The following is a 27185-nucleotide window of genomic DNA, read 5'->3' as shown; positions in this document are numbered from 1 at the left end:
GAGAGGATGACCCTGCTCCTGTCTTTGGCCCTCAGAAGGACTGGAGGCAGTGTTGTAAAGCATGTGCATGCTCTGGCTGAACTACACACCAACTCACATCATCTTTATTAATACTGGCACTCAAAGGAACAGTGCACAAAGACTTGTTAAAAAGGTTGCTGCAAAAGCACATGCCACATCTCAGAGCTAAGAATGTCTCATGCAAGGAATAGCAGAGAATGCCTAGGTCCTGGAGAGCCACTGCCGTGTGCCCCTGGGGGCAGAGGGACTGCTACACAAGGAGAGAAGTCTCCTCAGGTTAGTTGAGGAAGCTGAAAGCAGTGTCCTGGATTCCAGTTAGTTCAAGTTAGTGGCAGGTGGAGTTGCCTCATTCTTAGCAGCACACATCCATCCTGCCATGCCTGGCAGTGAGGTGGAAGGCTGAAGAGCAAGAGGACCTGGCTGTCAGTGGAACTTGTACTTCCTGGCTGGTTTTAGGCTGATGTAGGTTCTCTTCATCTCCTCACTCTCAGGCTTCTTGATGTCTTTGTACCTCTCTCCTTTTGTGCTCACCACCTGGTTATCAATATAGCGGATCAACTTCTTGGGAGCCTGGAGAGGAAAGACATTAACATCAAGTGGATGGACAGCCACACACTGTTAGAGAAAGGGAGGGGGCAAGCTAAAGCAGAGCTGCACTGTGGTACGTGGGGGGGCTGCTTTACCATGGTCTGTGTTGGGAATCTTGGCCAAAACTGGGAAGGATGCTCTCTGATGAGAGGGAGCAAGAGCCATGGTAGTCAGGAATGGTCAGAACTGACAGTCCCTGCAGCACCTGAGGTGAGCTAATCTTCCCTTTTTGATTGACGGGTTCTATGAACAGACCTGCCTTTAGCCTGCCCTGTTTTTTTGGACTTGCAGCCTGGTTTTTTTTTCAGCCTTGGGACATTCAAACTGCTGGTGAGCTGGGCCTGCTTACCTCTTTGGGTGGAGCTGGCCGATGTGTTTTCTGATCGTCTGCACTATCCACCATCATGTACCTGAAACACAAGAAGCATTTAGTGAACACTAACATACATTGCCTGGGGCTACTCACCGCCTGTGTCCCTTCTCCCCTGGCTGGTTTGTGGCTGTGCAGTGTGTCCTACTTGCCTAGATTGCAGCTAGGAGAACTTGATGTTCCCCTCTGGATGAAATGGGCAAGAAGTATGTCATCCTTCTGGTGAGAATGTAGCAGGATTCTCCTGGAGTAGCATTCTTAGCTGTATGTGAAGGGTATTGAAAACTGAGGTGGTTGAGAATGCTGATAGCCACTGCAGAACAGAGAGAGGTACTGGTGTGCTCTGCCATTGGGGCAGCTTTGTTCCTTCTCAATCCAAGTGGTGGCAGCCAGATGAGACATAGGTGAGACTGCAGGACCAATCTGCTGCTTTTGCCCTGAATGATGGTGTTCCTTTCACACTCCTCCTACTACTTGACTGTGAAACAGGTCTGTGCTGGAAGCAACTTGATAAAAGCATCACCTCATCTCCTATGTAACTGAAACATCAGGGTCCAAGCATTTGCTTGCAGTACTGCTGAGTTGCTACTCTGAGATTTTGGTGCTGGTTTAGCACAGGTGACCATGACTTCTCCCTCAGTAGTTAGTGTAGTTGCTCTTGTGTATCTTCAGCTATGGCGATCTGCTTTCTGTACCTGTGCTTGAGTGATGCTTAAAGTACAGGATGTTGCCAAAATGTCATTAAAGTGAAGTTCTCAGAAATACAACAAGAAGCGGGTGCTTTTTTGTTCCTTTGCCTGTCACTCTTGAAATAAGCCTGCACAGGAGATGGGCAAGGACAGGGATCACTACTTCTGCCTGGATGCTGTTCTGCCTTGCTTTATCTTTCCTAGCCCATCAACTGTTTATCCTGTCCCTGGGGAGAATGTAAAGTGGAAAAGATGTGGCTGGATAGACATGTGGAAGCTGCATGCCTGCATGAGGCTGCTCATGAAATATGAGATCTTAAATCAGATCGATGAAACCACACTGTGGGTTCTCCCATTAAGAATTAAATGCTTTTAGAAATGAATATAGCTAAACTAATCTAAAGCTACTTTCCCAGGAAGTCCATAGGAGTACTTCAGAGAGGTTTCTTTAAATGCATTGAATTCACACCTTCAGCAATTGAGATTTAATCTTCCCAGTGCAGTCTCTTGAAGGTATCTTTAGCCTTGTTTGGACTGTCTCCAAGAATAGAGGTTAAGTATGAGTTACTGTAGTTCTACAGGTCACCATGTGTTTGTTACCTGAGCTGCAGCATGATGTTTGTGCCTTGGACCTTTAACCAGGACCTCAGCTAACAGCACTGTGACTTACACTGTACTATAAGAGGGTGAAACCTTGCACGCAGCCAGTGCTGTGACCCAGCTGGTATAGGTAATGTGTTTCTGTGCCAGAGCTCTAAAAGAAACCAAACCTGTTCTGTTGTTCACGCTTTGTGGGTTGGTTGTTTGTTGGGGTTTTTGTGTGTGTGTGTTCGGTTGGTTGGTTTTTTCATTTTTTTCCTTCTTCCCAGCTGTGATTGTATTTGTGCTTAGATGTGTTTGGCTAATACCCACCCCTAGTTGTTTATAGACCACACTGTTCCCCAAACATCTTAATTTATTTGGAGCAAAACAAGGGGTTCTTTGCTGCTGGGTACTTACTTCTGTAGGATGACCTGTTTTAGTTCGTTGTGGTTGGGTGTTCTGCGGGGCCTTGCCAATTCCTGGGAGGAGACAAGTTGGTGTGTGAATAGCTAACAATATGACAACAGGGCATACAGCTTACCCACTAGCTCAGTGACCCCACCGCTGGTGGAGTACTCCAGCCCCTGGGGGAAAGGGGTGCCAGCCACAGCTCCACTGGGACCCTGGCTTCACTGTGGGCACAGCCTACACAAGAGAGCTAGAGGAGGGAGAGGGGCTGTCACTCTGCACCATCCTCCTGGCTTATCGTACATAAAGTTTCTGCAGTCAAAATTTCTGCTTGTAGCAGACAGCTGTGGCACCTGCATGTTCCTGAGCTCTGCCCTGCTCCTTGGTCCACTGCCACCCTGGTCAGAGTACAGTACCTTCACATTTGCACCTCCTGGGCCAATTTCCACCTTCTCCTCCACAATTAACTGCACTGCCTCTTCCAAGTTCCCCAAGGCCATGGCGAGAGCCTTCTCTGCCTGGCTCACAGTACAGGCCGGGAACATCTCCAGTAGCAGCTCCACCCCATCCTTCAAGTCAGCACCTTCCTAGTTGGAGCAAGAAACAGAGGTAAGCTGGGGATGCAGTGAGGAGAGGTGTCCTATGGTAAAGGGCCTCTGGTTTCTCATGGTCAGGAAATTCAGCTTGCCCTTTGCTGAAAGCTCTCTCTCCTTACCATGATTACTAAATCTGATACCTGAAGCTAACAGGGGACTGTATCTTTGGAAAGACCAATTCCTCACTCTCCTTTAATCTCCTCCCTCTGTATTTCAACTTGCTTTAAACCACAGCTTCTGTAACCTGACTCATCTGTGTGGTCATGCTTAGGAGTGAGGTTTCTGGACCCTGTGGTGTGAATGCCTGACTCATGCCCACCTTGTGAAGTTATATGTACTTTGATTAGAAAGGAAAGGGTCTGCTAAACACTGACCTGACGCTACATCAGAAGGAATCACCATAGCAGCATTTGCTAGAATGCTGTGGACATAGAATGATTGTACTGCAGAGCAGGAATAGATCAGTAGTGGAGAAATAGCAAGCGGGGTGCGGGGGAGGAAGGTGGGGTTGATGTGGAAGGTGCTGCAGTATCTGTAGTTGCTGTGGGACCTGTGAAGGTACTGGGACAGGCTCACTCAGCAACTGCACTGGCTTACCCTTTCCAGCCACTGCAAAGGATGAGCCAGAGCACTGGCTCACAGTCTGTCAGCACATAATTTTCTGACAGTCTTGCTCAGTCCATAAAATGGAAAAGAACACGGACACAAGTGATGCTGTGTTGCAGCCTATGCTGTGGTTCCTGCCAGAGCTGGAAAATGCCCTCAGGTGGTGCTGATGGCCTAGTGCTGTGTGACTGTCCCCAGTGTTCCTGCTCCTCTGCGGGGTACTCATACCTGGGCCCCGGCTCCGTCTGTTAGAGTGCACAGTCTCTCCCCGTTGCAGGCTCCAGCTCCAGGCTCCTGGCCCTTGGTGAGGTCTTCAGAGGGCGCTTCACTCCTGCTTTCCACAGCCTTTTGGCCAAGTTTTTCTTAAAGACACAGTGATATCTCCTGAGGAACAGTCCCACTAAGGCTAGAACTCTGTGCTTTCTGTTGGCATTAGATTGCTAGTGCACTGTGTGCTGTGGGATTGCATGCCAAAGCAAATCTCTTCTTAAGTGACAAGGCTTGGAAGCACTACTGTTTCTCCTGTCCTCAGTGGGGATAGCTGCTCTGCTCCCGCTGATCTGCAGGAAGTCAGTGCTAGCACATGCTGGAGTACCTGAATTCTGCATTTCCAGGCTGTACAGGGCATGGGCTGCTCACAAATTCAATTCTACTTTTCAATTCTCAGTCCGCTAGCGCTACGGTTGTGGATACTTCCATTTCTAAGAATTCCCTCATATTTGCTCTATCTTTGAACTAAGGTGTAGTTTTGATTTTAAACTTGGGAATATACTGTGGTAGTCCCCAAGCTGCATGCAAGCCAGCACATGCTGTGATCAGGTGACCTGTTGGATCTTTTTTTACAGGCTCTTTTTCTCACTATAGGAAGAACCATTTCACTTTTGTTCTGTCCTAAGACTGGGATGGTGCTTTTCTTCCACACTCTGGCTACATCCGGATCCTCAAAGGGTATTATGCAGGGGAGCAGAGCAGAGCAGTAGATTTTGTCAAGTTCAAGAAAGCAGCAAGTAAGATAAAAGACAGGACTGTCTATTCTACATTGTGTAGCCTTCCGGCAAGACAGCAGTGATGTTGCTAGACCAGCAAAACTCAGACTGGTTGTGTCCTGGAAGGTTTGATATCCAGGCACTGCAACCTGTCTGTTCTTTAGTGGAAAGTACCCATGGAGTTAATTGATCTAGCAGTCCAGCTGGTCTGTGAATGCTGAGGTTAAAAAGGGTCATTGTCACAGTGTAGTCTTCTGCAGTCCTGCATCATGCAGGTCAGAGCACATCACTGGATTTTGCATCTGTGCCAGGGTTCATGGATGAACAGGAACTGAGCTTTGAGAATGCTCAAAGTTGGATGTGATACATGTATTCAGCTGGATACTCTATTTGATGATGCACCTGATAAAGGCTGCCCAGTGGTAGTGCCACTTAAGCAGATGGCTGTCAGAGGCAGGCAGAAATTTCAGAATTAACCGGCTGCAGAATTTCAACAAGCAGCCCTGAACTGGCTATTTCTTTCTTAGTACTCTTGCTCTGATCTCAATAGAGGTATTTGGAGAATTGATCAAGTGTTTTTCACTCCAGTATGTCTTGGACAGTATTCCAGTGACTCCAACCTCTCGTATCCTGATGTGAAAAACCTGACTGAACATTGAAAAAAACCCCAAACTTGTCAATCAATTCAGGCTACCTTATGAGTTACTAACTGTGGCAGACAAGTTTGTATTTTATTCTGTGACTGTTCAACTATTAAGACTAAAATATGTACAGATCTTCTTGTGCTGAAATTGTTTGTGTAACTCACCTTTGTTGCGAGCTTCACCAAGCCTTTCTGAGAGGGAGAACATCATTTCACAAACATCCCCACTGCAAGAGACAGAAGCTGTATAATTAGCATGAGGAATAAAAGCACTAGCCTATCCTACATGGCTACCATTTTATAGAAAGACGAGGTTTGATGGGAAGCCCAGTAAAATCAACTGGTATTTCAGATGGCCAAGAACCTACTTGCAAACTATATTAGGATTAGCATCTGTGTATTCAGGCAAAGAGTGACTTATGATGGCTCAGGTTTAGTACTAATACATTTTCAACTAGTACATTTTCAACAAAAGAATTTGTAGTACTGAGGGACTTGGGGCCAGGCCCCCAGTGCATGGCATGCACATACAGATTAGTAACAATCACATACCTGTGGATTTCTGCAAAACCAGGGATATATGCCTCCATCATTTCCACAAAGGTGTCCATGTCAAAAGTCTCTTCAGAGGACTCTGGTGAGCCCAGCTCTTCCAGGACACCCGTGATATAAGAGAAGAAAACATCATCCATCCCACTGGAGACAAAGAGAACACAGGCAGCAGAGTCAACACAGACCCATTTTTTCCTTTCTCTCCATCCCCATTCTGCCTAACCTTGTGCCTTTCTAATACAGCAGCAGAAGGACCTATGTGACTGTATGTTATGAGGGGATACCACCTGTAAGGCCAAGCAGCAGGTGGTCAGTGGTTGAGAGGGAAGCATTAACAGATAGAGAGTGCATGTGGTCCTGCTTCCTGGGCAGCACTGAATGGAAGCCCCAGCGTGTGTTCCAGAGGCTGTGCTCCTGTGGGTGCTTCAGCTGAGCTAACCAAAATATTCCAAATGCTCAAGACCTTGGCCATTCTGGTATTTCAGAATGACTGGTATTTCAGGTGAGGCCATAGTATTCTCTTAAGTTACACTTTCTTTGGGATACAGAGTTCTCTGCTTGCTGTTTTCCATGCTTGTGTCACTGCTGCCACCAGCTGCAAAACTAGCTGCTGTGTTCCAGCCTCAAGGTGGCTGTATCTCTGCATGCAGGCAGAATTTAAAATAGGGAGAGGCCTGACATAGATCATTCTGCTCAGAAAGCTGTTTGGGAGCGCTATGGAATGAAGGAAATCCTATATCCTAATGGGTATTACTGGACAGGAAATTAATCATCTTGGTCATCAAAGAAATGACATTGCTAGATTGCAATGCTAAACTATACTTGTTCCAGCATTCCCATCAGAGCCTGTGCAAATTACCTACATCCTGGATATGACTTAAAGGAGAGCAACACAAAGCACAAGAAAACCACAGAATTCAGTATAATGCACAGAGTGACAGTGCAGAGTTCAGGCTGGAACAGTGACACTGGAACTGCCTATCTCAACATACCTGAGATCTGCTGCAGGGATGTGGGACTGGATGAAGTGTGTCAGTGTGTCTTGGATGATTCTTTCAAGCTCCATTTCTCTCTAAACCTTTTTCTTTAAAAAGAAGAAGAAAAAAGAAAACTCCATGTAATTTTAATAAAATCAAAATAACAAGATCAAAATGCAGGTATGGTATAGGTAAGTGTGTTCTTCCCATGAGAACAATTCAAAAATGTCTTGTCATCTTCGGGTAACAGCAGGCAAAGATATCCGTAAAAAGCTGCGATACGAAGATCCACTGGAAAAAGGAGCCCAGTATCTTGGGCCCCTCCTGACTGTGTTAATGCCGTCAGTATGCAGCTGTACCATACATTTTAAAGGTCCTCTCCAGGAAGCAAAGCTGGAAATGCAGATGTGTCCAGCCGCAGGACCCAGGAACACCTTCTGAACTGGAAGATTGTGCTTTTCAGTGGCAAAGAAACAGGGAGTGGGCTTGTACACTCAAGTGCAGAAAGGGGTGGACCTTCCAGCTAAGAACATAGGCACTGATGCTTGGACTTGACTCAGGAATGAGTGGGAGGAAGGGTAATGTCTCCTAAAGAAAGGACATCCTAGAGCGTGTTTTACAGGGAAATACCAAGCAGGGCACAGACAAGTAGTCTGCCAGCCAAAATATCAAAGGTCTCCAGGTCAGGCATGGACTGCCAGTGGAATCCTGCCCAAACAGGAGCCTGTTGTTGTACTCGGTAAATGAGCCATTCTACAGTTGATGTAGCTGCAACAAGGGGCACTTGATAACCCAAAACTCAGGGGAGTTCTAAGAATCACAGAGCTCCTACAGAAGCAGTGGCAAAAGGGGGCTGCCCACAGCCCTGCTTCGGCTATCAGTACTGAGCCTGGACTGAACAGGATGGAAAAAAAGCTGTATCTTAATCATTCCTTCTCCTTGGAGCCTACAGAGCTGCTGGGTGGGCAAATTTGTATAAGTACCAAGTTCTTCCTAGGAAGGAAACCAGCATTCAGAGAAACTGGTATGGTCATTGGCCAGAGAGGTTCCAAGGGTCATCGTGCTTCCATCAGTGCAGCTCTCTCATTTCAACCACATTAACCTGACCAGACCTGTTTGACACAGAACTCATGGAACAGTCATATAGCTTGCTAACAAACAATTCTGGTGTCCCATGGGAATCAGAAAGGTTTGGCATTTCCCTAGATGAGTCTTCCAGAGTTAGCAGGATATAAACAAAACCACCCCATGACACTCAGCCAAATTTAGAATTACATAACTCGGGACATCAAAACACCTTATGCATTATGCCTTCAAATGCTACACTTCTTCCAGTGATGACCTGCAATAGTTAAGGGGGAGATTCACTAGGAGAGCTTCTCCTATGTGCTCAGTATTGTGTGGGAGTGACTTACAATGCACAAAATGATATTCAACCCAAAGGCAGAAGAAATCACTCTCCTGAGAGCTCAGTTTTCCTGAAAAGATGTTACCATACTTCTAAACTTCCAGTCATAATTGCAATGTGGGTTTTAAGATTACATCACTGGTTGTCAGTGATGCAAATATATCTGTGAAAGTCCTCCTGCATTTCTTGTTGTTGCAATGTGGGTTCTGTGTAACATTGCACAGAATCTATTTTTAAAAGCATATGATGAAATTATACTCCTATTGCTCTGTCACAGCTACAGCCTTACAGTTTTGCACTGTCAGAACATGAGACCTTTAGCTCCTGGAAATCCCTGTCACTTTTCTGACAAACTCCAGTCTTTAAACACTGGGTTTTTTATGAAAGAGTGAGCAGTAGAGCATTGTATGTCATCTCATTAAGACAGGCTTAGTTTGAAATACCAGGAGTGCTTATTTGAACCACATAACATCGCATGGCATACGTATTTCCTCACCTCAGGCAGAGAAAAGTGGTATTAGTTCTCAAGTTATGAATGTGAAAATTACGAATTTTCTGTATTAGATACTCTGGCCAGCAACTCAAGAGGGTTTCCAACCCTATTGTCAGAGTTGAGAACCTACCAATCTCAGCAATCTCCAACCCCTTGTATTCTCCTTCTCAACATGTTAATGTCAATTTTATTTTGTTGATTTGGTGGGGTTTTTTGTAAAACAAATGTAGAAATAACATCCCTCTGGAAGTGCCATTGTTCTTGTGGTGTATGAAATAGCTACTTATGTTATATTGAAGAAAAGTTGGTAAGAATCTGTCTTCCTCAAAAAAAAAAAAAAAAAAAAAGGTGAGAATCCGAACTGTTTGCATACAGCTAGATTGTTTTGGAAGGCTCTTTCAACTCCAACTTCAGTAATCATTCTCAAATGGCCAGTGTAATGGAATGGGAATGACTGTGAGCCTTGGATTTGTTACTAACATGATAGACGAGCAATTTAGAAGAATCTTTCTGAACTAAGGAACTGCCATTTGGATGTGTATCAACTTTTATGGGATCATAAATTTGCCTACCAATGGCTAGAGGTTTCTGCCAGCGGAAGGAGTTGGGTGTTGCATCCTTGGATGTTTCTCAGAACAGGTTAGAGCAAGTTTGGGTAAATTTGATCTGAGAAGGTTCATTTAACTGAAGTGTCAGTGATTATTTTTATGTGAGTGAGTAATGGGACAGGGATGGTTCACTGAGCTCTCTGAATTTTTTTTTGAAAAAGCACAGAGTGTATCTTATGCTGCTTGGTGTGTCTGTGCTTGGGGAAGTGCATTTCTCTAGGATATAAGGCCCTCTCAGTGCAGCCTGTGATATACAGGCTTGTGAAACTCCTCAAAAGACACATGTGCAGGACAGAGAACAAACTGTGGCTATACTCCACTGAAACTATGTAACTCAAACTTTTCTGGATTAAAAGAAAACTTTCCAGGCTAAATTATACTTTACAGACAATTTCAGTGCTTCTATTTTTTGTTTTTCTTGCTAAAGAAGGGGCTTGCACCACATGGTTGCTATAGGAAAGCAGGCTGAGGTCACTGTGTGTGTTAACACAGTTAACCACTTAATGCTCTAAAATGAATATAAGACTTCTGTTTATAGCTTAGTCCCAGTAAACTACAGTGATAGAAGATAGTGATGCCAGTGGCCAGACTCTGCCCTCCCCTCGGGGTCTGCGCTGAAAGCTGCACTTGGATGCTCTGCTGACACAGGGCCCTTACCGGAGCAGAGGTGTCACCTGTGCGAGGTCTTCGGCCCACGGCCAGTGTTCATGAAGTCACTTCAGTGCCTGCAGAGGAGTCGACAGTCCATCCTACGACTGCCAGGCCCAAGCCATGAATGAGAGAAGCCCTTTTTGGGAAAGGAAAGCTGAATTAGCTGAAGCAGGAGCACAGAAGAATCATTCTGTATACTAGGTGTCTTCACGCTTTATGTCACTTGTGACCGTTTCCCCTAACACAGATGGTACAGCTTTATTCTTTGGAATAAAATGTATTTTGTGAAAGGATAACGTGGCTCTGAGAACGGTGTACCTGTCAACCTTCAAATTCACTGCGATGTTGTGATGTTCTTCAACATCCACAGTTCATGCAGCAAGGCCAACAGCACTCCCTGCGCATCACCAACGTACTCCGAAAGCCCCGGTGGCCTCTTCGCCATGGCCAAGCAGGAGTTGTCTCTCGAGGTTTTAAGGAGACAGACCGGAGAGCGAGCACCGGTGTTCCTGCGCGCAGGTCGCCACGGCGGAAGCCCCACGCGGGAGCGGCAACACGGGCTGTGCGCTCGGGCTGTTCCCCGCCATCGGCGGGCCCGCGCTCCCCCGCCGGGGCTCGCCGGCGAGGCCCGAGTGCCCGAAACACGCGGTGCGCGGGCCGGGTCCCCCCGCCGTGCCGCCCGCACCGTGGGTCGATCCCCGCACCGCGGGGGCTGCGCGTTACCCTGCCCTGGCCCGTCTCCCGTCCCCCGCGCTGCGGACCCCGGAGGAGAGCCCCCCTCCCGAGTTCCCGAGCTCCCCGGCGCTGTGTCCCGTATCCCGTATCCCGTGTCCCCTGTCCCCTGTCCCGCGTCCCCGCGGGCGGGGCGGTAACGGGCGCGCGCCGCCGCCGGGGGGGGTTAGCGGTCACCTGATCGCCCGCGCGCCCCCGCCGCGCCGTCCTCCCTCCGCGCGGGGCCCGCGCGGCGCGCGTGAACGCGTCACGTGAACGCCAGCCACCGAGGCGCGCGCGGCCCGGCAGGGCAGGGCGGCTGCGCGCTGCCGCTCCCGCGCCGCCATCTTTGGTGTGGGCAGCGGCCCAGGCGGGCGCGGGGCGGTGCAGGAGCGCCTTGGGAGGGCTCCCGGGAGCTGCCTTCCCTGCCAAGTGCTAGAGACGCGTTCCCGGTTGAAAGTGGCACGCTTTGAAGTGTTTGGGCCAGGCTGCCCGACTCTTTGGTCAGCCAAAGCTCTGTCACGGGATACTCCCTAAGCTGCGGCCCGCTTGCAGTCTCCTGGCTAAAGAGGCACCCCGCTACACCCAGGCTCGGCGAGCTGCCGTGTAAACATTCATTCCGCCAGTTTGGAGGATTGCTGTGTGTCTAGGGCAGGCTCAGGCAGTTCAAGAATCACCGAATCACTTAGGTTGGAAAAGACCTCTGAGATCACCGAGTCCAACATGTGACCGTGCACCAACCTGACAAGGCAGCGCGGCGGGATGGGGGGACAGGAGCGGGGCGGGATGGGGGAACAGGAGAGGAGCGGGATGGGGCCAGGAGCGGGGCGGGATGGGGGCCAGGAGCGGGGCGGGATGGGGGACAGGAGCGGGGCGGGATGGGGGCCAGGAGCGGGGCGGGATGGGGGAACAGGAGCGGGGCGGGATGGGGGAACAGGAGAGGAGCGGGATGGGGGAACAGGAGCGGGGCGGGGTGGGGGAACAGGAGCGGGGCGGGATGGGGGCCAGGAGCGCAGGTCTTTCCCTGCTCGCTGCCTGCACTCGCCCATCCCCAGTCAGGTGAGCGTCTCGCTGCTTCCTGGAGCACTGTTGGAGAACTATGTTATGCCAGGTGCTTCTTCAGAAAAATCCTAAAGCACCGACATAGTTGTTCTCCGACTCATGCTCTTAAGTCATGCGTTACTAAATACCAAGCGAATGAGCCTAATTCTGCCTTTGGCAATACAAAAACAAACAAAAAAACCCCAAAAAACAAAACAAAACATAAAAACGCCAAAAAAACAAAACCAAAAAAAACCACCACAAACAAACAAAAAAACCCAACCAAAACAAAAAAAACCACCCCAAAACAAAAAACCCAAACGAAACAGTAAACAACAGTAATGCCAGCTGGGTAGGGAACATCACACTCACTCCAGTGTTAGTAAGAGTCTGTTTCCATTGTTCATCTCTCTTGAAATGTACATACATTCCTCCATTGACACTGTATGAATATATGTGATTGTAGGAGTATCCACTGCCTTTCATTTTATCTGCTTTTGACTGTTTTTAGCTGCACTTATCCATACATTAGCCAGAAGTGCTACATTATCTTTCCTTCAATCTGTGTTTTTGCCTTAGTAAATAGTTTGAAATCCTCTACCAAGACTGCTATTTCTAGGTTTCAAATTGTGTGGCCCATTGTGTAAAGAACATGCTGAGAATGCAGCTGCTTCTGGCATAGGCTTCATCACAGTGAAGTGGAATTTTTGAAGAAAATAAAGTTGCACGTGTAAAGCCCTGTTCTGGGATGACTTTATGATGCTGAATTGTATCCCCATTTTTCTGTTTAGCCCAGAAATAAGTTTTGTGCCTTTAGAAGGGGTTCCAAGAGCGAAGGGGGTAGAGGAAGCGCACAGTTTGGGTGCAGAAAGTGTGCTTGCTCTCTCTCATTCCTTCTCACAGACTGTGAGAGCTCTGCTTTTAGTTATTTTTTTAAATCTAGCCAAGGCAGAGAAGTTCCCTGGAACTTCCCCTTGACTTTTCTTTTTGTTGGGACTGATTTGCCCTGCTCTGGACTGAAAACCCAGAAAAACACCTGGAGCCCACTGGGGCCCGGGATGCAGCATTTTCCATTTTCCAGTGCGCGAGGGACTGATAAGAGACTGAGCTAGCTGAGCTACACCCCACAAAAAGAACTCTCTCTGTATTTGCCATCTCTTCAGAGCAATGAGAGATTCCATTGTTTATTGTTATGCTTTTTTTTTTTTCATGTTTGTAAGTATTTAGCTTGTTAAATAAACAGTTTTTTCCACTTTTCTCCAAGGAAATCTTTCCCGAACCAGTGAGGGGGAGGGGCCACTTGAATCTGCCTTCTAGAGGGACCCCATTTGGAAGTTTCCTCCCAAATTTGCCCTAAACCAAGACAAACCCCTAGAAATTAACAGTTTTTAAAGCTATGACAAACAATTGCAGTTACCTGGTTTGACCTAACTTCTCTTGTCAATTCTTAACTGAATTAGAACACACATTCCTAAACTACTTTATGTTAAGAGGTTCTACCAGCTTTTTCCAGGTAGTTCATGGCATCCTATTCATCAGCAGATTTAAAGGATTTGTTTAGCCTCAGTCCTCTTTGTAGTTTCCTTGGCTTGCTTGGAAACCTTGAGGCCCATAAGAAATTTTGAATGTTCTCAGATACTGCCGGTTCAGACAATTCTTACAAATCCTATTATTTTTGTATCACAAATTTCAGAACAACAACAGACTGGACCTCTGTTCATTGTTTTTTCTGCTACCAAGGCTTTGAAGGTGACCATCAGCTGGGATGATGATGGGAGGAGAAAACCACACTGGACTTTGAAGCAGAGGTCTGAGAAAATCTAAGTTATAATACCATCGAAATTCTCCTATTTAAACTGTTTAAACTTCTAAGTTGTATACATGGAGTACACTAGGAAGTAGTGGCTTCCTTTAGTGTACTTTGTTGGAATTTGGTATTTCACCTACCCACCTCACCCTAAACCAAACTGATGTAAGAGAGTGGGATTTTTTAAAATTACAGTAATGCAAGAGGACTAGACTTGTAGTACTGGTAATAGACACCAGAAAAAATATGGCATCTAATAGCTCCCAAATTTTAACTTAAATTCAGAGAGGTTTGACCTAAAACTCAACAAAACCTCCACAGGGATTCCCTATACAAACACACAAAATACACCCTTCATTGCCAGTCCAGGCAGAAAGAAACAACAGCACAGGAAATTGTTCTTGGAGAACCCTTCTACTTGTCAGTCACAGACTGCTGCAAACCAGAAAGGTTAACACACCATCTAATTATTTGATAGGATTCATATTCCTTCACAAATGTGATGAATAATGCAAGTGTGTTGAATCAAGCTAGAGGAAAATTGTTCCTTCTGCAGCCTTTTATTAACTCCTTGTGGTATAATGTACTTGAAATCATAGAATAGTTTGGGTTAGAAGGGACCTTAAAGATCAGTTCCCCACTATGGTCGGGTATGCCACCCAAAATGAGTTAGTTCTGTGACATTTTAACATGTGGGTGGATGATGCTTGTATGTGAGAATTTTTACTTTTACATGAGCTTCTCTTTATATGTGGCTTGAAATTAGAGAACAAAAAAATACCCCCTCCAACTGGTTTTGCCCCCTGCTTAGTACAGACTTAAGTGTTCCCTATAATGGGTATTGTGCTGGTTTTGTATGCTCTAGCTTTGAAAGGCTCTGGTGATGGGGCTTAATCTGAAGCAAGGCACACTTTACTGGGATGTGTTTCCTGATATTTAGGCTTTATTTTCCATTGTTTTTAGTTAATCTTGTCACACATTCATATGTGTCCTTGAGAGTGCTTAAAATACTTTCCTGTTACTAAGCCCAGAATATCAGTACACTACTTTAAGTTTCGTCCAGTTCTTTTATTTTTACTAACCCAAACTGCATTTTAATTGTGAGTTATCTTCAGTCCTCTTCAGACCCCCATTCTTGCAATTTAGAGAAAGGATATTTTGAGAACAGAGTCCTTTTTTTTTTTTTTTTTTTTTTTTTTTTTTTGTAAGTAGCAATGGGTGTTCAAACTCAGAGCTCTACAAAAATTTAAACAACTTCTGAACACCGCTTTGAAAGCGCCCACGGCTCGCACATTTTCTGCTGCAGCCGAAGGAGGTTCCAGTTTTCCAGTCCCAGTTTCCCAGGAGTTCTGGGGAGCGCGGCTCTCCAGGGCAGGAGGGGACGGGGCCCTGGCGCTCTCTGCCGGGCGCGCCGTGGAACTCAGGCGTTCCTCCGGGAGCGCTGCTGCCGCATTCCCGAGTCCTGCTGATTCCGTGGGTTACAAACGTGCTTCTTTTGGCATTCCAAAAGATCTTTCATTCGCTTGATCCTGGGAAAACTCATGTTGCAATTTCAGAGTCTGACAGTAAGAGTAATCTGCATTTCTACGTTACAATTCGGTTCATTAGAGCCTATTTGTCTTTTCCCCTTTCTTGGTAACAGAGTTCTACTTGAATATTTCCTTGGTTTTTTTGTCACTCCTTTCCTCCTCTTATGTACATCTTGTCATAGTTACAAAGGTCTTGCAGTCAAATAAGAGACAATTCTATGGCTGTGTGTGACAAATTAATCTGTTTAATTCCTGTATTTTGACTTAGCTTTCTAGTGTTCATAGGTATGAAGATTTGTTTTTTAAGTTTTGTGAAGCAAAATGACCAACTTGTCTAAAAATAAACAGCCAAGTATGTGAATAATAAGTAAATAATAATTTGCCATCTTTCTGTCAGGGAACTCATTGTGCTTTGCATTTGTTTTACAGTTCTATATACAGTAGGCTGGAGTACAGAGTGATGATATATTTCCAAAAGTCTCAGTATGAGTCGGTGGTAGAGCCACAAGAAGTAATCAGGAATTTGTGTTCACTGACTCATCCCATTGGAACTGTGCTACTTATGGGCATTTTTTAGGATGTGAAAAAATACAATAATCAGTGAACAAAGGGTTTTTTTCAGTCTCTGATTATAATACATTAAGCAAAGGTAGGGATGTCTGGAGCTGCTCCAATTTGGCCAACTCTAAAGGAGCAGTAAGAAGATGATACTGAAGAGCACTGAAGAGGCTTCTCATCTGCAAAAGGCTCTTATACAGGATGCTCTTATATAGGATGGAGATGAAACTCTAAAGTTGGTTGTATTCTAGCAAATAACTTTCCAGCTGACAGTGTCAGATGGCCTCATGGCTGGGAGGAGCTTTTAGGCTACCAAGTATTTGAACATGCTGTGCTGGTGCAGATCTTGTAAGTCCTGTGTGCTCTATGATGGGCAACTCTTCCCAGCTTCTTGTAGGTGCTGCTAGTTAGGTTTCCACAGTAGGCTGGGTATTAGTCATTGTGTACAGCCCTCACAATGCTCACTTCTTTTTTTGGCAAGAGTGATAAAGGGCTTTCTCAATACTTATCTCTAGCCTTGATCAACAGTCTGCTACCAAAGGATGTTGTGTCATTCTGAAGAAACTGACATTTGCAGCATCAATACTGCTGTGATTTCTTGCATTTTGCCTGTGAATGCAGGCCCTGCTGCCAAGGACTTTCTCACCCATAATACTTCTCAGCCGTGTGCCAAAGTAGATATTGGACAGTTTGCCAGGTTAAGGCCAAACTGTTTGAAATTTAATTTATTGGAAGCTTGTTAGTTTGTCATGCATATTATCGACAAAAGTATTGACAGAGCCTGTTCTTCTGTTGCATTCATATGTGAAAGTAATTTTTGTCTTCTATTTTTTGTAGCAGCTAATTCAGCCAGAATTCAAGTGTGAAGGCTTTTCCTAATTTAGAGGAATTTTAAGAACTGGAAAATTATGCTACGTAACTAGTTATATTTGAATACGTCTCTGAATTTACATAGTAAATGCCTGACTTTGCAGTTAGCAGAACTAAAATATGGAGAGGATCAGAACACTATTTAAGCACTCTGTCTTACTGCTATCTCTAATTCCTTTTATTCAGATGTGTTTCTTTTGTTCAGATGTAATGGGAAAAGAAATCTAACTATTTCAGTACTGGAAAAAGCTCAGGACACGGTCTTTGATCCTCACCTCCCTCTGTTTTTAAGTATTATCCTCTTTTCACAGATGGACAAAGTAAGGCAAGGAACATGTGACCTTTTTTTTCTTAAAGCACTTGGTTATCTGCTGCTGAAAAGTCTGTGGAAAAGCTACGCACTTCTTATACAGTTATGTAGCTTTTCTTTAACATATCCAGCTACTTCATCTCAGGCAAACTGAAAAAAGGAAACATATTCAGCTGGGATAATGTACCTGCCTGCAGAGCATTCTGATTAAATTATACACCATAAAATTATACTTGAGTAGGTAATGTAGTAAAAATAATAGTAATAATAACAATAATAATAAATAAATAGGATGCTGCCTTCAGGAGTTCCCTGAAGATCTCCAGGTAATTTGTGGATTTTAGAATTCTGATAGCTGTTATTTCTGATATATGGAAGATACTCCCTGGAAGTGCATTCAGTTTCTTGTCATCTTTTGATATCCTGCTGTTGGAGAGTTCTGCATTTTAATTTTGACTGGCACATAAAAGAAGAAGAAGAAAAATGAGTTTGAAAAATTAGGGTTAGAAGATAAATTTGTTGTGAGCAGCAATGAACAAACAGTGTAGTCAGTACCTGAGAAAAGGCATGGCCTTTGAAGAAAGGCTTAGTACTTACAAGTAGATTTCCATAGGTACTATTTGTAAAACCACAGTACCAAGCGTGCAGAGGAGGATGAATGTTGTTAAATAGAACTTGCTGTATTCTAGTTGGGCTGTGTAGGAATTATCTGCTTCCTACAGCACAGTCTGGATAACCAGAAGGGTAAGCTTATTCCCTTTCTTATTTTACTGTAGTATTGATTGCTTCCTGTGGCATCACATAGCCCTGCAGTGTATGAGAGAAGCGCACTCATTTCATCTGAGGCAGCCCAGTGACTTCGCTTGTTGCCCAAGACCAAGTCCCTGTCCCTGGTGTTTGGCAGGAGGTGAACTGGCCTGCGGGAGACCCGGGAGCAGAGGAAGGGGCCGGGGGTGCTGCCGAAGAGCAGTGCGGCAGCCGAGCACTAGGTGCCACTCTGAGGCCGCAGTAGGAGCTTGGCAGCTCGGCAGCATCCCGGCACAGAAGGCCGGGAAGGAGAGCTCTCGGAAAGCCCCGTGTGGGAGGGAGCCAGGCCGGGCTCCGCGCATACCCCTCCGATGACGCTCAGAGAACAAACAGCGGAAAGGTGAACCAGGGGCCACCGGTGCTGCATTTGGGCCCCATGTGAGTCAGGGCCAGCAGCAGGTGCTTCGGATGGGAACTAAACCTCCATCCAGAGCTAGCCAATAATCTCCCGACTTCAAGGGCTTTGTGCACAGGTGTCCCCACACTTCTGACCTATTAGCCAGATGGGCTCAAAAGGAAGGAGGAAGAGCAAGGTGAAAGGGCAGTTATAGCTTACTGGATGGGGTTTCATGAGAGTTTAAGGATGATCTGAAGACCTATGGCTCTTACCGTGTTTCTGCTGGTACACTTGCTCTTCAGGTAGGTTTTTTAAAAGTCTGTGATCAATAGAAATACAGCTAACAACACCCTCCTTCACCATTCCCATATATATCCTAAACATTGCAGCATTGTGCTGAGAACCAGGCATCAAACCCATCTGTAATCTGTCTAAACTAATAATGGGCATGAGTCACAAACCTCAGCATGGGTATTACGTGGCTCAGAAAATGCAGGAGTATCTGAAGAAAGGTTTGGCTTGTTGTCAGGATAAAGTCTAGTTGTGCAATTTGGATTCAGATCAAAGCTGAAATGTGGAATGAAGTTTTGATGGGGCAATATCTTTTCTGGGAAGTGAGTCTGCTTTACTGAACAACTTGAAATGGAACACTTTTTGTGAGTGACCCATTCTATACATCTTCTAAAAAGTACTCCCTGTTCATGAAATATAACATTAGCAACACAAACACGTTGCTTTAAAGTACTGATGAAGCTGTGAACTACTAAAAGGGCAGTGAAAGCAGAGAAACATATATCTATTTCCTTTTATGTGGAGGGATTTACCAAAGCAACATCATAGTTCTGAGTGAACTGTGTGGCTTGTAGTCCTCAGCCTTAAGGATGAATACATGTCAATCTGGAGGAAACAGGAAGGGCTGAATCCTGGTAAAAATCCTAGTCACTGATGCGTATTATTTCTCTTCAATTACTTGGTATTCCTACATAATCAGAAGTAGTGTGCAATGCATTGCTAAGTGAGTTATGTTAGTCTCAAATAGCAGGCTTATAGAGAAAATAAGATTTTCACTGCTATTAGCTTCAGGAGTTTTTTAGGTAGAAATGGTGGAGGTACATGTCTCAGAGCTGAGGGTGTTTTTTGAGTGCTAACTTCCTAAGAACACTAGCATTGCTTTTGTGGCCTGTACTGTACTGCAACACTCCCATGTGAACTGTGATTGGATCCAACCCTGTTGTGGTAGAGATGTGGGTGAGTTTGACCTTTACAGAGTTAAGTACTCAAAAATAACTGCTCTTGGCAAAGTGCAAGTAAAGCATTGTTTGGCTGTTTCACTCTCTACACCAATTGGTCTGTACAAAGAATAAACAGATATTTACTGTAACAGGTTTTATGTGAGCTCAAATGGTAGAGGATTGTATTTTTGGTGTTCAAGTTCCCGTACTTGCTCTTTGCTGTCCAGTTTAAACATCTGTTACATTGGGATCAGAAATTCTACTAGTGAAACATAGCCAGCATGCCCTAGAAATTATGTGGCACTTCAGTAGTGAATTTCTGGTGAAAAGTATTAGAAAGAAACATTCTGTCTTTCCTGCCACCACCTACCTTCTGGAAGAAATATCTTCTAGAAGACGAACTGTTCAGTAATGTACAGAAAGCCCATATTTATTCCTTCTGTGTATCTATAAGTATCTGAAGGTATATTCTCCCGTGGTTGTGTAAGTCCACCGAATAATCCATCTGGGATCCCTTAGATGTGTGACTGAAACCTGGATACTTAAGTAAAGCAGGATGTTGGGTCAGTGTCTGTTTTACTGAATTTGAATTTAAATGTAGAAGTGACTACTCTGAAGTAGAGCATTCTCAGATATTGTGGAAGGAGTTTGGTCTTTTGTATGTGAACTATGTAACCATTGTGCACGCACACTTTTATCCATGAAGTCACCCCAAGTCCTAATGTGGAATTTCAAGGTTCTCTGTTGGCAACATCCATCTTCTGCACCCTCCTCATATTAGCATTGATCTACAGGGGAAATAGAGAACACAACTGTGTTATTATATACCTGACTGCAATTTCTGCTCTAGTGATTGAGTGTACATACAGAATTTTTGAAACATGGCCATTCTAACTTATTTTGTCTTTCTGTCAATAGCGTGGCACTTGTCCAAATTATGGATCGATATCAGCTGATCTTTTTATGTTAAACTGTAATGAAGTTGCCTCTCTTATTGGAGATGTGATCTTGCTTCAGGCAATGCTTTTAACTGCGAACTTTTGGAATGGAAATGGGGGAGAACGGAAACAGAAGCAGAGGAATGAGCAGAAGCCAGTGGAGAATAAAAGCATTCCTTCCTCTTTTTGAAAGAGGCAGGAGTTGGCTAAGAGGGGGACTTGGATATGAAGAGACCTGGCTTGTTGGGACTTGTACTAGTACGGGTAAGAACTGTCAGCCTCTACTCTCTTCAAAGTACTGTCAAAAAGGCAGTGGTGGACACTGGGAATGAAAGCCTGGCTCTCTTGAAGTTTCATGCAACATTACCTTTAATTTCTATTTTAATTTCTGTATTTTTTTTTCTATTTCATAAAGTTTGTGAAATCAGATAATTGCAAGAACAGAGGAAAAATGGAATGAGGCAAGGAGTGGGGAATGAGAGATGTAAAAGGGAATATTAGATCAGCCATTTTTCCCTTGTGGGCAGGATGAGATCATCTCTACAGTGCCTTCTCCAGGTCATTATCTAGTTCAGAAGAGTTTCAGGGTATCACTGTTGTGCCATAGCTGTAGCACAGAGCAGCTGAATGCCCATCATTTCATAGGCATTTACTGAAACTCTTCATACTGCCCCTGCTTTTACTTAATCTTATTTAACTTGTATGGACAAAAGGTAGAGGGGTACTTTTTCTATCCCATTTCTAGGGTAAAAGGTTTGTGGAAGAAAGATGAAAGAAAAGTCTGGCTTTTGGAAAAAGATCTGTGAGGGACAACATTAATTTTACTTTGTAAGGGAAAAATAATGAATAAGAGAACTTGGTGGGTTTGGAGCTGGTAGTCCCTGGCTGAAGTCGACAAACACATTCTTAGAACAAAGGGATGCTGGTATTTTGAAAGGTGTCTTTTTGTGAACCATTTAAGAATAAGCCAGTTTCTTTCATGGTTTCTCTCAGAACTGTCTCTGAGCCACTCTTACAGCTCAGTTTTGGCTGCTGTGAATATGTGCAACATTTCTGGAGAAGCCAGGAATGCCTCCTATTCCAAGTGCCTTATTTGTATCTCTGTCCCATACGGGAGGGAGGCCTGAGGCCTGAGCAAGCACCAGTTCTCCTTAGTTTCTCTGCAGGGGCAGGTGGGCCAGCAATAGGGAGGGAGCTCTCGGACACACCAGCTTGGCCCCTGAGCTGGCTGATAGGAGCATAGAGAGCCGGGGGGGCATTGCAGCAGGGACCCCTTGCTCTGAGTAAATGCAGCCAGTCTCATGTTTTAGCTCTCCTCTCCAGAGTGTGTGGAGTTCCCTGCAGGTATTCTTTCACTGGCTCTCTCTTGGTCTGTAGCTCAGTCAGCAGAGCTTTACTTCTATGTAATTGTATGCAAAAGATTGTTAGTTTCCTTTGTGTTTTTTATCTTTTCTTACTCTTAAACCTTTCCAGTGTGTGGGTGCTGCCCCTGCCCTTTCACTCCCTGCCACTATATAATTTTATAGATATTTCTGATTCAGGAAGCTCTGTATGTGTGGCTTTCTAAATGTTACTGTTATTATTATTCTTAGTTACTTTATGGAAGTATCTAGAATGATCCATACAAATACAGACTGTTGGATTTGAGAAGCACATGACATGCTCTTCATAAGAATTGAAAATAATTGAGTAGGACTGATAAACTGAGATAAGTAAGGGAAATTAAGGAACAAAGCAAATAGTTTCAAAGAACTGTAGCTGACTTGGAAACTGAATTTTTATTGCATAGTCTTATGTAAATACTTTTGATTCCAAGAATGTTTTCCCTCCTTGGAGCCTTAAGTAAAAAGTACCTAAGCCTCCTCTATTTCAAGCTAATGCTGAAATGAATAATGAAATGATAAGACTCTGATAGTCAAGAAGTTTTTGAAGTTTCAGTTCGTCTGTACTATTCACTTTTAGTTTATTACTCTCCTGGGATCCTATGGTTCCGTTAGTGAATTTGTACATATTTTTGTCCCCGTTGATACAGGACTGGCTAACTGTAATTCTGGACACATCTTTATAGTACTTGTGTTCTTGCAAGCCTACAGTATCTAAATATCTCAAGAAACATTTATGGTTATTAAGGCCTTGGTGAGGGACAGTGTTATTTCAGTTGTACAGATAATGAACTGAGACAAAAGACTGATATTTGGGGAGTAGTACAACAAAATTATGGTAAATCTTGATGAAAAACATCTGTCTTGTTCAAGGGAAAAACTCTAAATTCTAAGACATTTTTCCTTATGGTGCAAGGATGAGAAATTAAATTGTGAGTGCTTTTTATGAATTACAATGAGAGAAAACCTCAAGCATTACTTTGGGTCTGTGGAGAGAATTTGAAGTTTTAGTGATCCTACTGAGAAAAGGAAATTAATATAGTCTTTAAAAAAACAATTTAGTATTGGGAATAATATTGAATATGAAAAATGTAATTTTTCATACAAATTTAAAAATATTTATCCATTAAGTGTTATATCCATGTAGTTTGTCAAAAGTGGTTGGTTTTTGAGAAAAGAAATTTTGGTTTGCTGAACCTACATGTTCATCCTGAAAACCATGTAAAACAATCCAACTAGCTATAGTGCCTGGCAAAGAAAATAGAGGGAAGCAGAAAAATAGAGGTTTTTTGCAGATAGGTCTTTTGCTAGTATAGAAGGTAAAAATTAAGACTTGTACAGCTTTTCAAGGAGTCTGATAACCTGTTGGTGTAAATCAGCATAGCTGCACTGAGTTCAGTGAGGTCTGGCTGTCAGTCTGCTCCTAACTGTGCCACAAAGCTACTTTTCTTTTTTTTCTGAAACAAAAAAACCCAGCACAGATATTATGGATAAGTTAATATGCTGTAGTGACAGGAGATGGGATTTTCTTCAGGCTTGGGAAGGAAAGTGGAAGAGACAAGAAGCAAAGCTGGGAGACATGGAAAAAGAAAAAATAAACCCAACCAAGAAGTTACTTACCCTTGCCCTTACCACTAAAATCTTGTTTCAGGAGACCCAACATCAGTCACAAAGCAGATGCTGGCAATGTTCCTGCTCAGCAGGTGACTATAAACATATGTCCCGGGTCCCATGGTTTATGTGACTATTTACACAAGCACAAAGTAAGTGGAAGGGGTTATCCCTCTTAGCTGGTACTCATTGCTACGTGGACTCCATTTGCTTTGCTTCGGTGTCAGGAGCAGCAGGGGAGGAGTGAACAAAGCTTAGAAAACTCAGCCCAAGGAAAATGAAGTGGATTATTGGATGCTGAAGTAGCATATTTCTAATAACTGATCTGTTGGTTTGTTTGCAACACCAGAAAAGGTGGAACATATGGAGCAAATTGGAGAATAATTCTATTAGTTTAAAACAATTTTTTTCCCCCTTGGGCCTGAAATACTTGCATTTAGTGTGATTTTCTTTTTGTTAAAAAACAAAGTAAAATTGAATTGAATTTTAAGAAAGCATTGCTGATTTGAGTTTAAGTGGCTATACATTTCACATTCAGTATATCAAACTGAATGATCTGGATTTTCAAAAAGTTTGCCTAGGCAGAAATAGCTAAAGAAAATCTGAAAGAAATTTGCAGTCAGTGTAAATCTGCATTTTAAGAGCTTGCTCAATCATTCCACCTTAGACAAACAAATCTTTGTTTTACATCATCTATGTTCTTATTTCTGAACTGTTTCATACACAGAATACTTGTAAGCATGGACAATTATGCACAGACTGTTGAATAAAGACGGACTGTGAAACTGGAAAGGGAAAATTCAGTTGTAGCCTCTCTTTATGGATAATAAGAGAGTTACACCTCTGAGGATTTTGCCCAATTACTTTGGAAATTAGAGGTCAGACTTCGTAGTGGTTGTAAAAAAAAAAAGAGTGGCAGTCATGACTGTGGGAACACTATGTGGGTGAATTGCGTGCATAACAAGGAAATAAACATCATAGAGCTGTAGTTCTGGGCCTTGACTGTTTTCTGTGAGCAAACAGGTTACCATAACTGACTCAAACCCTTTCTTGGCAAAATTTAGTTGATTCCAGTGGATTTACACCAGGGATTAATTTAATCTTCAGTTTGCCTAGTTTTCAAGCCCAGAAGGACTCTTGGCTTTGTGTTCTGACGTCTGCCACACAGCACAGGCTGCAGAATTTCACATAGTAATTCAGCATCAAACCTAGTAACTGGTATGGTATGAAAAAAGGCATCTTTCTGCAGGGAAAAATCTCAAGGAAGGGCTTTTGGAAAATTGCTGGAATGATCAAGTGTTCTTTTTTTGTTTTGACAAGGCTGAGACCTTGATTCTGTTCCTAATTCTGTGTCAGTCAAACTTCCTCTCCATGCTCTAACATCCATGCCTATAGCTTAAAGATAGGATAGTTAATCTCATCTGGAAATAAACTTAAATTCCATAGCAGAAGACTGATAAATGTAAATAAAACATCACTCCGTGATTGTAGTCAGCTCCCTCCTCTATCCCTTTTGTTCTTTTGCATTTCTCATTTTGCTTTTCCCGTCTGCAGATCTGTGATATTTTTACTGAGTGCAGTAAATGATGTGCTGACCTTCTACTGCATTTAGTACTACCTACTAAAATTTTATCTATGTTTTCTTAAAGAAAAGTACAAATTAAGACAAATTTCTCTAAAATCTCATGCATTCAAATAGACAAAATGCCAAGCTAGCTTTTAATTTGTTCATAATACAGCACTTCAAGAGCCTGTATGGTTGCTGTTATTTACATAGCTGTGTAACGAGATGGGAGGTTCATGAGGTTTTTTTGTTTCATGTTGCATTTCAGCTTTCTTTTAGTAATTACTCTAGCAAATCTGTCTGCTGAGTATCTCATAGTTGTGTCGTTCCAGCCTCTAGAGTATTCATGCCAAGCTGAGGTTGGAATTCAGGTTTTGTGTCTCAAAACACATGGATTCAAGTGCCCAGAGACAGTGGTGTATAGTGCTTGTGTTATATTTCTGCCCAGGACAAACTGTCCTGCAACTCAGGGACTTGGTTCTGGATTGTCTCATGATTTAAGCTGAACATTTGTATCTCTCCATGTGAGTATAAAAGAGAAATGACTGATGTTTTCCTTGTTCTTAAGTTTTAGGAACAGGGACTGACAGCTGGAGTCTTTGTAAAGAAAGGATCCGTAACCAAATGGACCCATGGGATGTAGGCACTTCATTAGAGTTCAATATTATGGTGACAGGTACCTTAGGAGTGAGATCTAAAGATTAGATTATATGGGAAATGGAAGCCCCAGTTTCCAGGTGTGATTTGCTGTCAGTAATGGTGTCATGGGCATGAATGTCTTGAGCAATATACACATCACTGACAGGAAAGACTCAGGAAGAGGGTGCAACTTCTCTGCTTCTTATCTTGGTTTTGCATTTTATTAGATGCTAGGATGAGTCTAGTCCCTATTGTTTTCACAAACAATATGAGGCTCTTGTCTGCAGACTGCTTTAGGAAGGGCTGGCCCCTCTCAAGCCCTACAAACAAGGTCTCTGTAGTTGCTCTTCCCCTGTTATTTGCCAACTGAGTGACACTACAGAATCACTGTTTTCTTTGCCTCTTGTAGGCCTTAGGGACTGCTAACATTTGCTATTTTCCCCATACCTTCTTGGTGATTTTTCTGATCTCTCTGCAAGTGACACTCCTAGATTCCTCTCTCCTGCTCCTGATTGTTTGAAAGGCTTGGTCCTGGTCCTTCATCGTGCCTCTCCATCATTCCCTTGCCTTGTGCTGCGCTGTTGCAGCCTTGGTCCCCGGGGACTTGTGGGTCCTGCCTCACCAGTGTTTGCCTTGCCTGGTGCAGCATTCAAGCAACACCTTAATAAAAAGCTTTCCTCCCTTATCTCCTCTCTGCTGCTGTGCCACTGGGCTGGGGATCGTGTTCCCATCTCTTTCACACGCACACCTGGTCATAAAACACTGGGTTTGTTTTTAACCTCAAACCAGGGAGCTTTAATTAAAGAGACAGTGACCTCTTTTATGAGTTTGCTCGCATAGGGTTTCAGGGCTATTGTCACATACAGCTCACATAACAGAGCACCACTGCACAAAGCTCCATTTACACATCCTTCCCTGGCTTTTTTCCTCTCCTCTTTTTGTTTTCCAAACGCAGAAGGAGGTTGTTTTCTTGTTTACCCCTAGGCAAAGTTGTCTCTCATGTTAGTAGCCTATGGCTAACAGGTTCTTTGAATAGAACCCACCTTTCTTACTAACACATGGATGCCATTAGACTTGCAGAAATGTTATTTTTTTAATCTATGTAAGAAATAGTCTTCTGAATCTGAATGAGTAGCTAAAATTGATCATCTCTTCTTTTTCCTTAGCTAGTTCTCATCTCGTAGCTGTATAATGGAATTTGTGTGTTTCTTATTATTAATACTTATTATTTGTTGTTGCATTTACCTGTATTCATTAAGTTTCAGGTGCAATAAATAGAATTTTTGATATATGCTCAAGAATGGTATGTGTAGGAACAGACACTAAAACTTGTCCATAGATTTGCACAGAATAATTTCCATGTAATTTAAAGAAAAAAATTTCACAAATACAGATGTGTATTCTCCAGTGCATATATTCAAAGATATGCAAACAAAAAGATACACAGAAGTGTGTGTGCAGTCCAGAACTTATTTGAGGTATGCAGACTTCTAAAAAAGGCACTCATGCACAGAAAAGAGACAGCTGGGACACAGACAGGGACACAGACACAAGGAACTGCATAATTGGTGGAATACAGAGGCACACAGGATATGCACACACAAAAGAAAGAAAAAACAAACAAACCATGTAGTAGAGTGTAGTTGCCCTCAGAATACACCTTGTGTGTAG

At 43.6% G+C, this 27185-nt stretch overlaps 1 protein-coding gene across 2 annotated transcripts; it reads right to left on the bottom strand.

The window, feature by feature from the left end:
• Positions 1-82: 82 nt before the first annotated feature.
• CUEDC2 (CUE domain containing 2) lies at positions 83-11585 on the bottom strand. 2 transcript variants are annotated; one of them, XM_063405775.1, is made up of 10 exons: positions 11088-11585; positions 10185-10314; positions 7034-7125; positions 6042-6185; positions 5655-5716; positions 4089-4222; positions 3075-3245; positions 2668-2729; positions 959-1019; positions 83-591 (listed from the first exon to the last, which is right to left on the bottom strand). In XM_063405775.1, exons 3-10 carry the CDS (start codon positions 7105-7107, stop codon positions 445-447), a joined length of 855 nt encoding a protein of 284 aa, XP_063261845.1. In that variant the 5' UTR covers positions 7108-7125; positions 10185-10314; positions 11088-11585; the 3' UTR covers positions 83-444. The 2 variants fall into 2 exon arrangements, with proteins under 2 accessions (XP_063261845.1, XP_063261846.1); XM_063405776.1 differs by lacking the exon at positions 11088-11585 and adding an exon at positions 10497-10635.
• Positions 11586-27185: the final 15600 nt, after the last annotated feature.

This window comes from Prinia subflava, chromosome 9 (assembly GCF_021018805.1).
Source record: "Prinia subflava isolate CZ2003 ecotype Zambia chromosome 9, Cam_Psub_1.2, whole genome shotgun sequence".
Taxonomy (NCBI): Eukaryota; Metazoa; Chordata; class Aves; order Passeriformes; family Cisticolidae; genus Prinia; species Prinia subflava.
This window is presented reverse-complemented; position numbering and strand designations above follow the sequence as displayed.

Excerpts from the sequence above, each read along its gene's own strand:
- CUEDC2 (XM_063405775.1), bottom strand. The coding sequence starts at position 7,107 with ATGGAGCTTGAAAGAATCATCCAAGACACACTGACACACTTCATCCAG. Across the intron at positions 5,717-6,041 it reads GGTTTTGCAGAAATCCACAG|TGGGGATGTTTGTGAAATGA; the intron begins GTATGTGATTGT and ends TGTCTCTTGCAG. Across the intron at positions 1,020-2,667 it reads AAACAGGTCATCCTACAGAA|GTACATGATGGTGGATAGTG; the intron begins GTAAGTACCCAG and ends CTTGTGTTTCAG.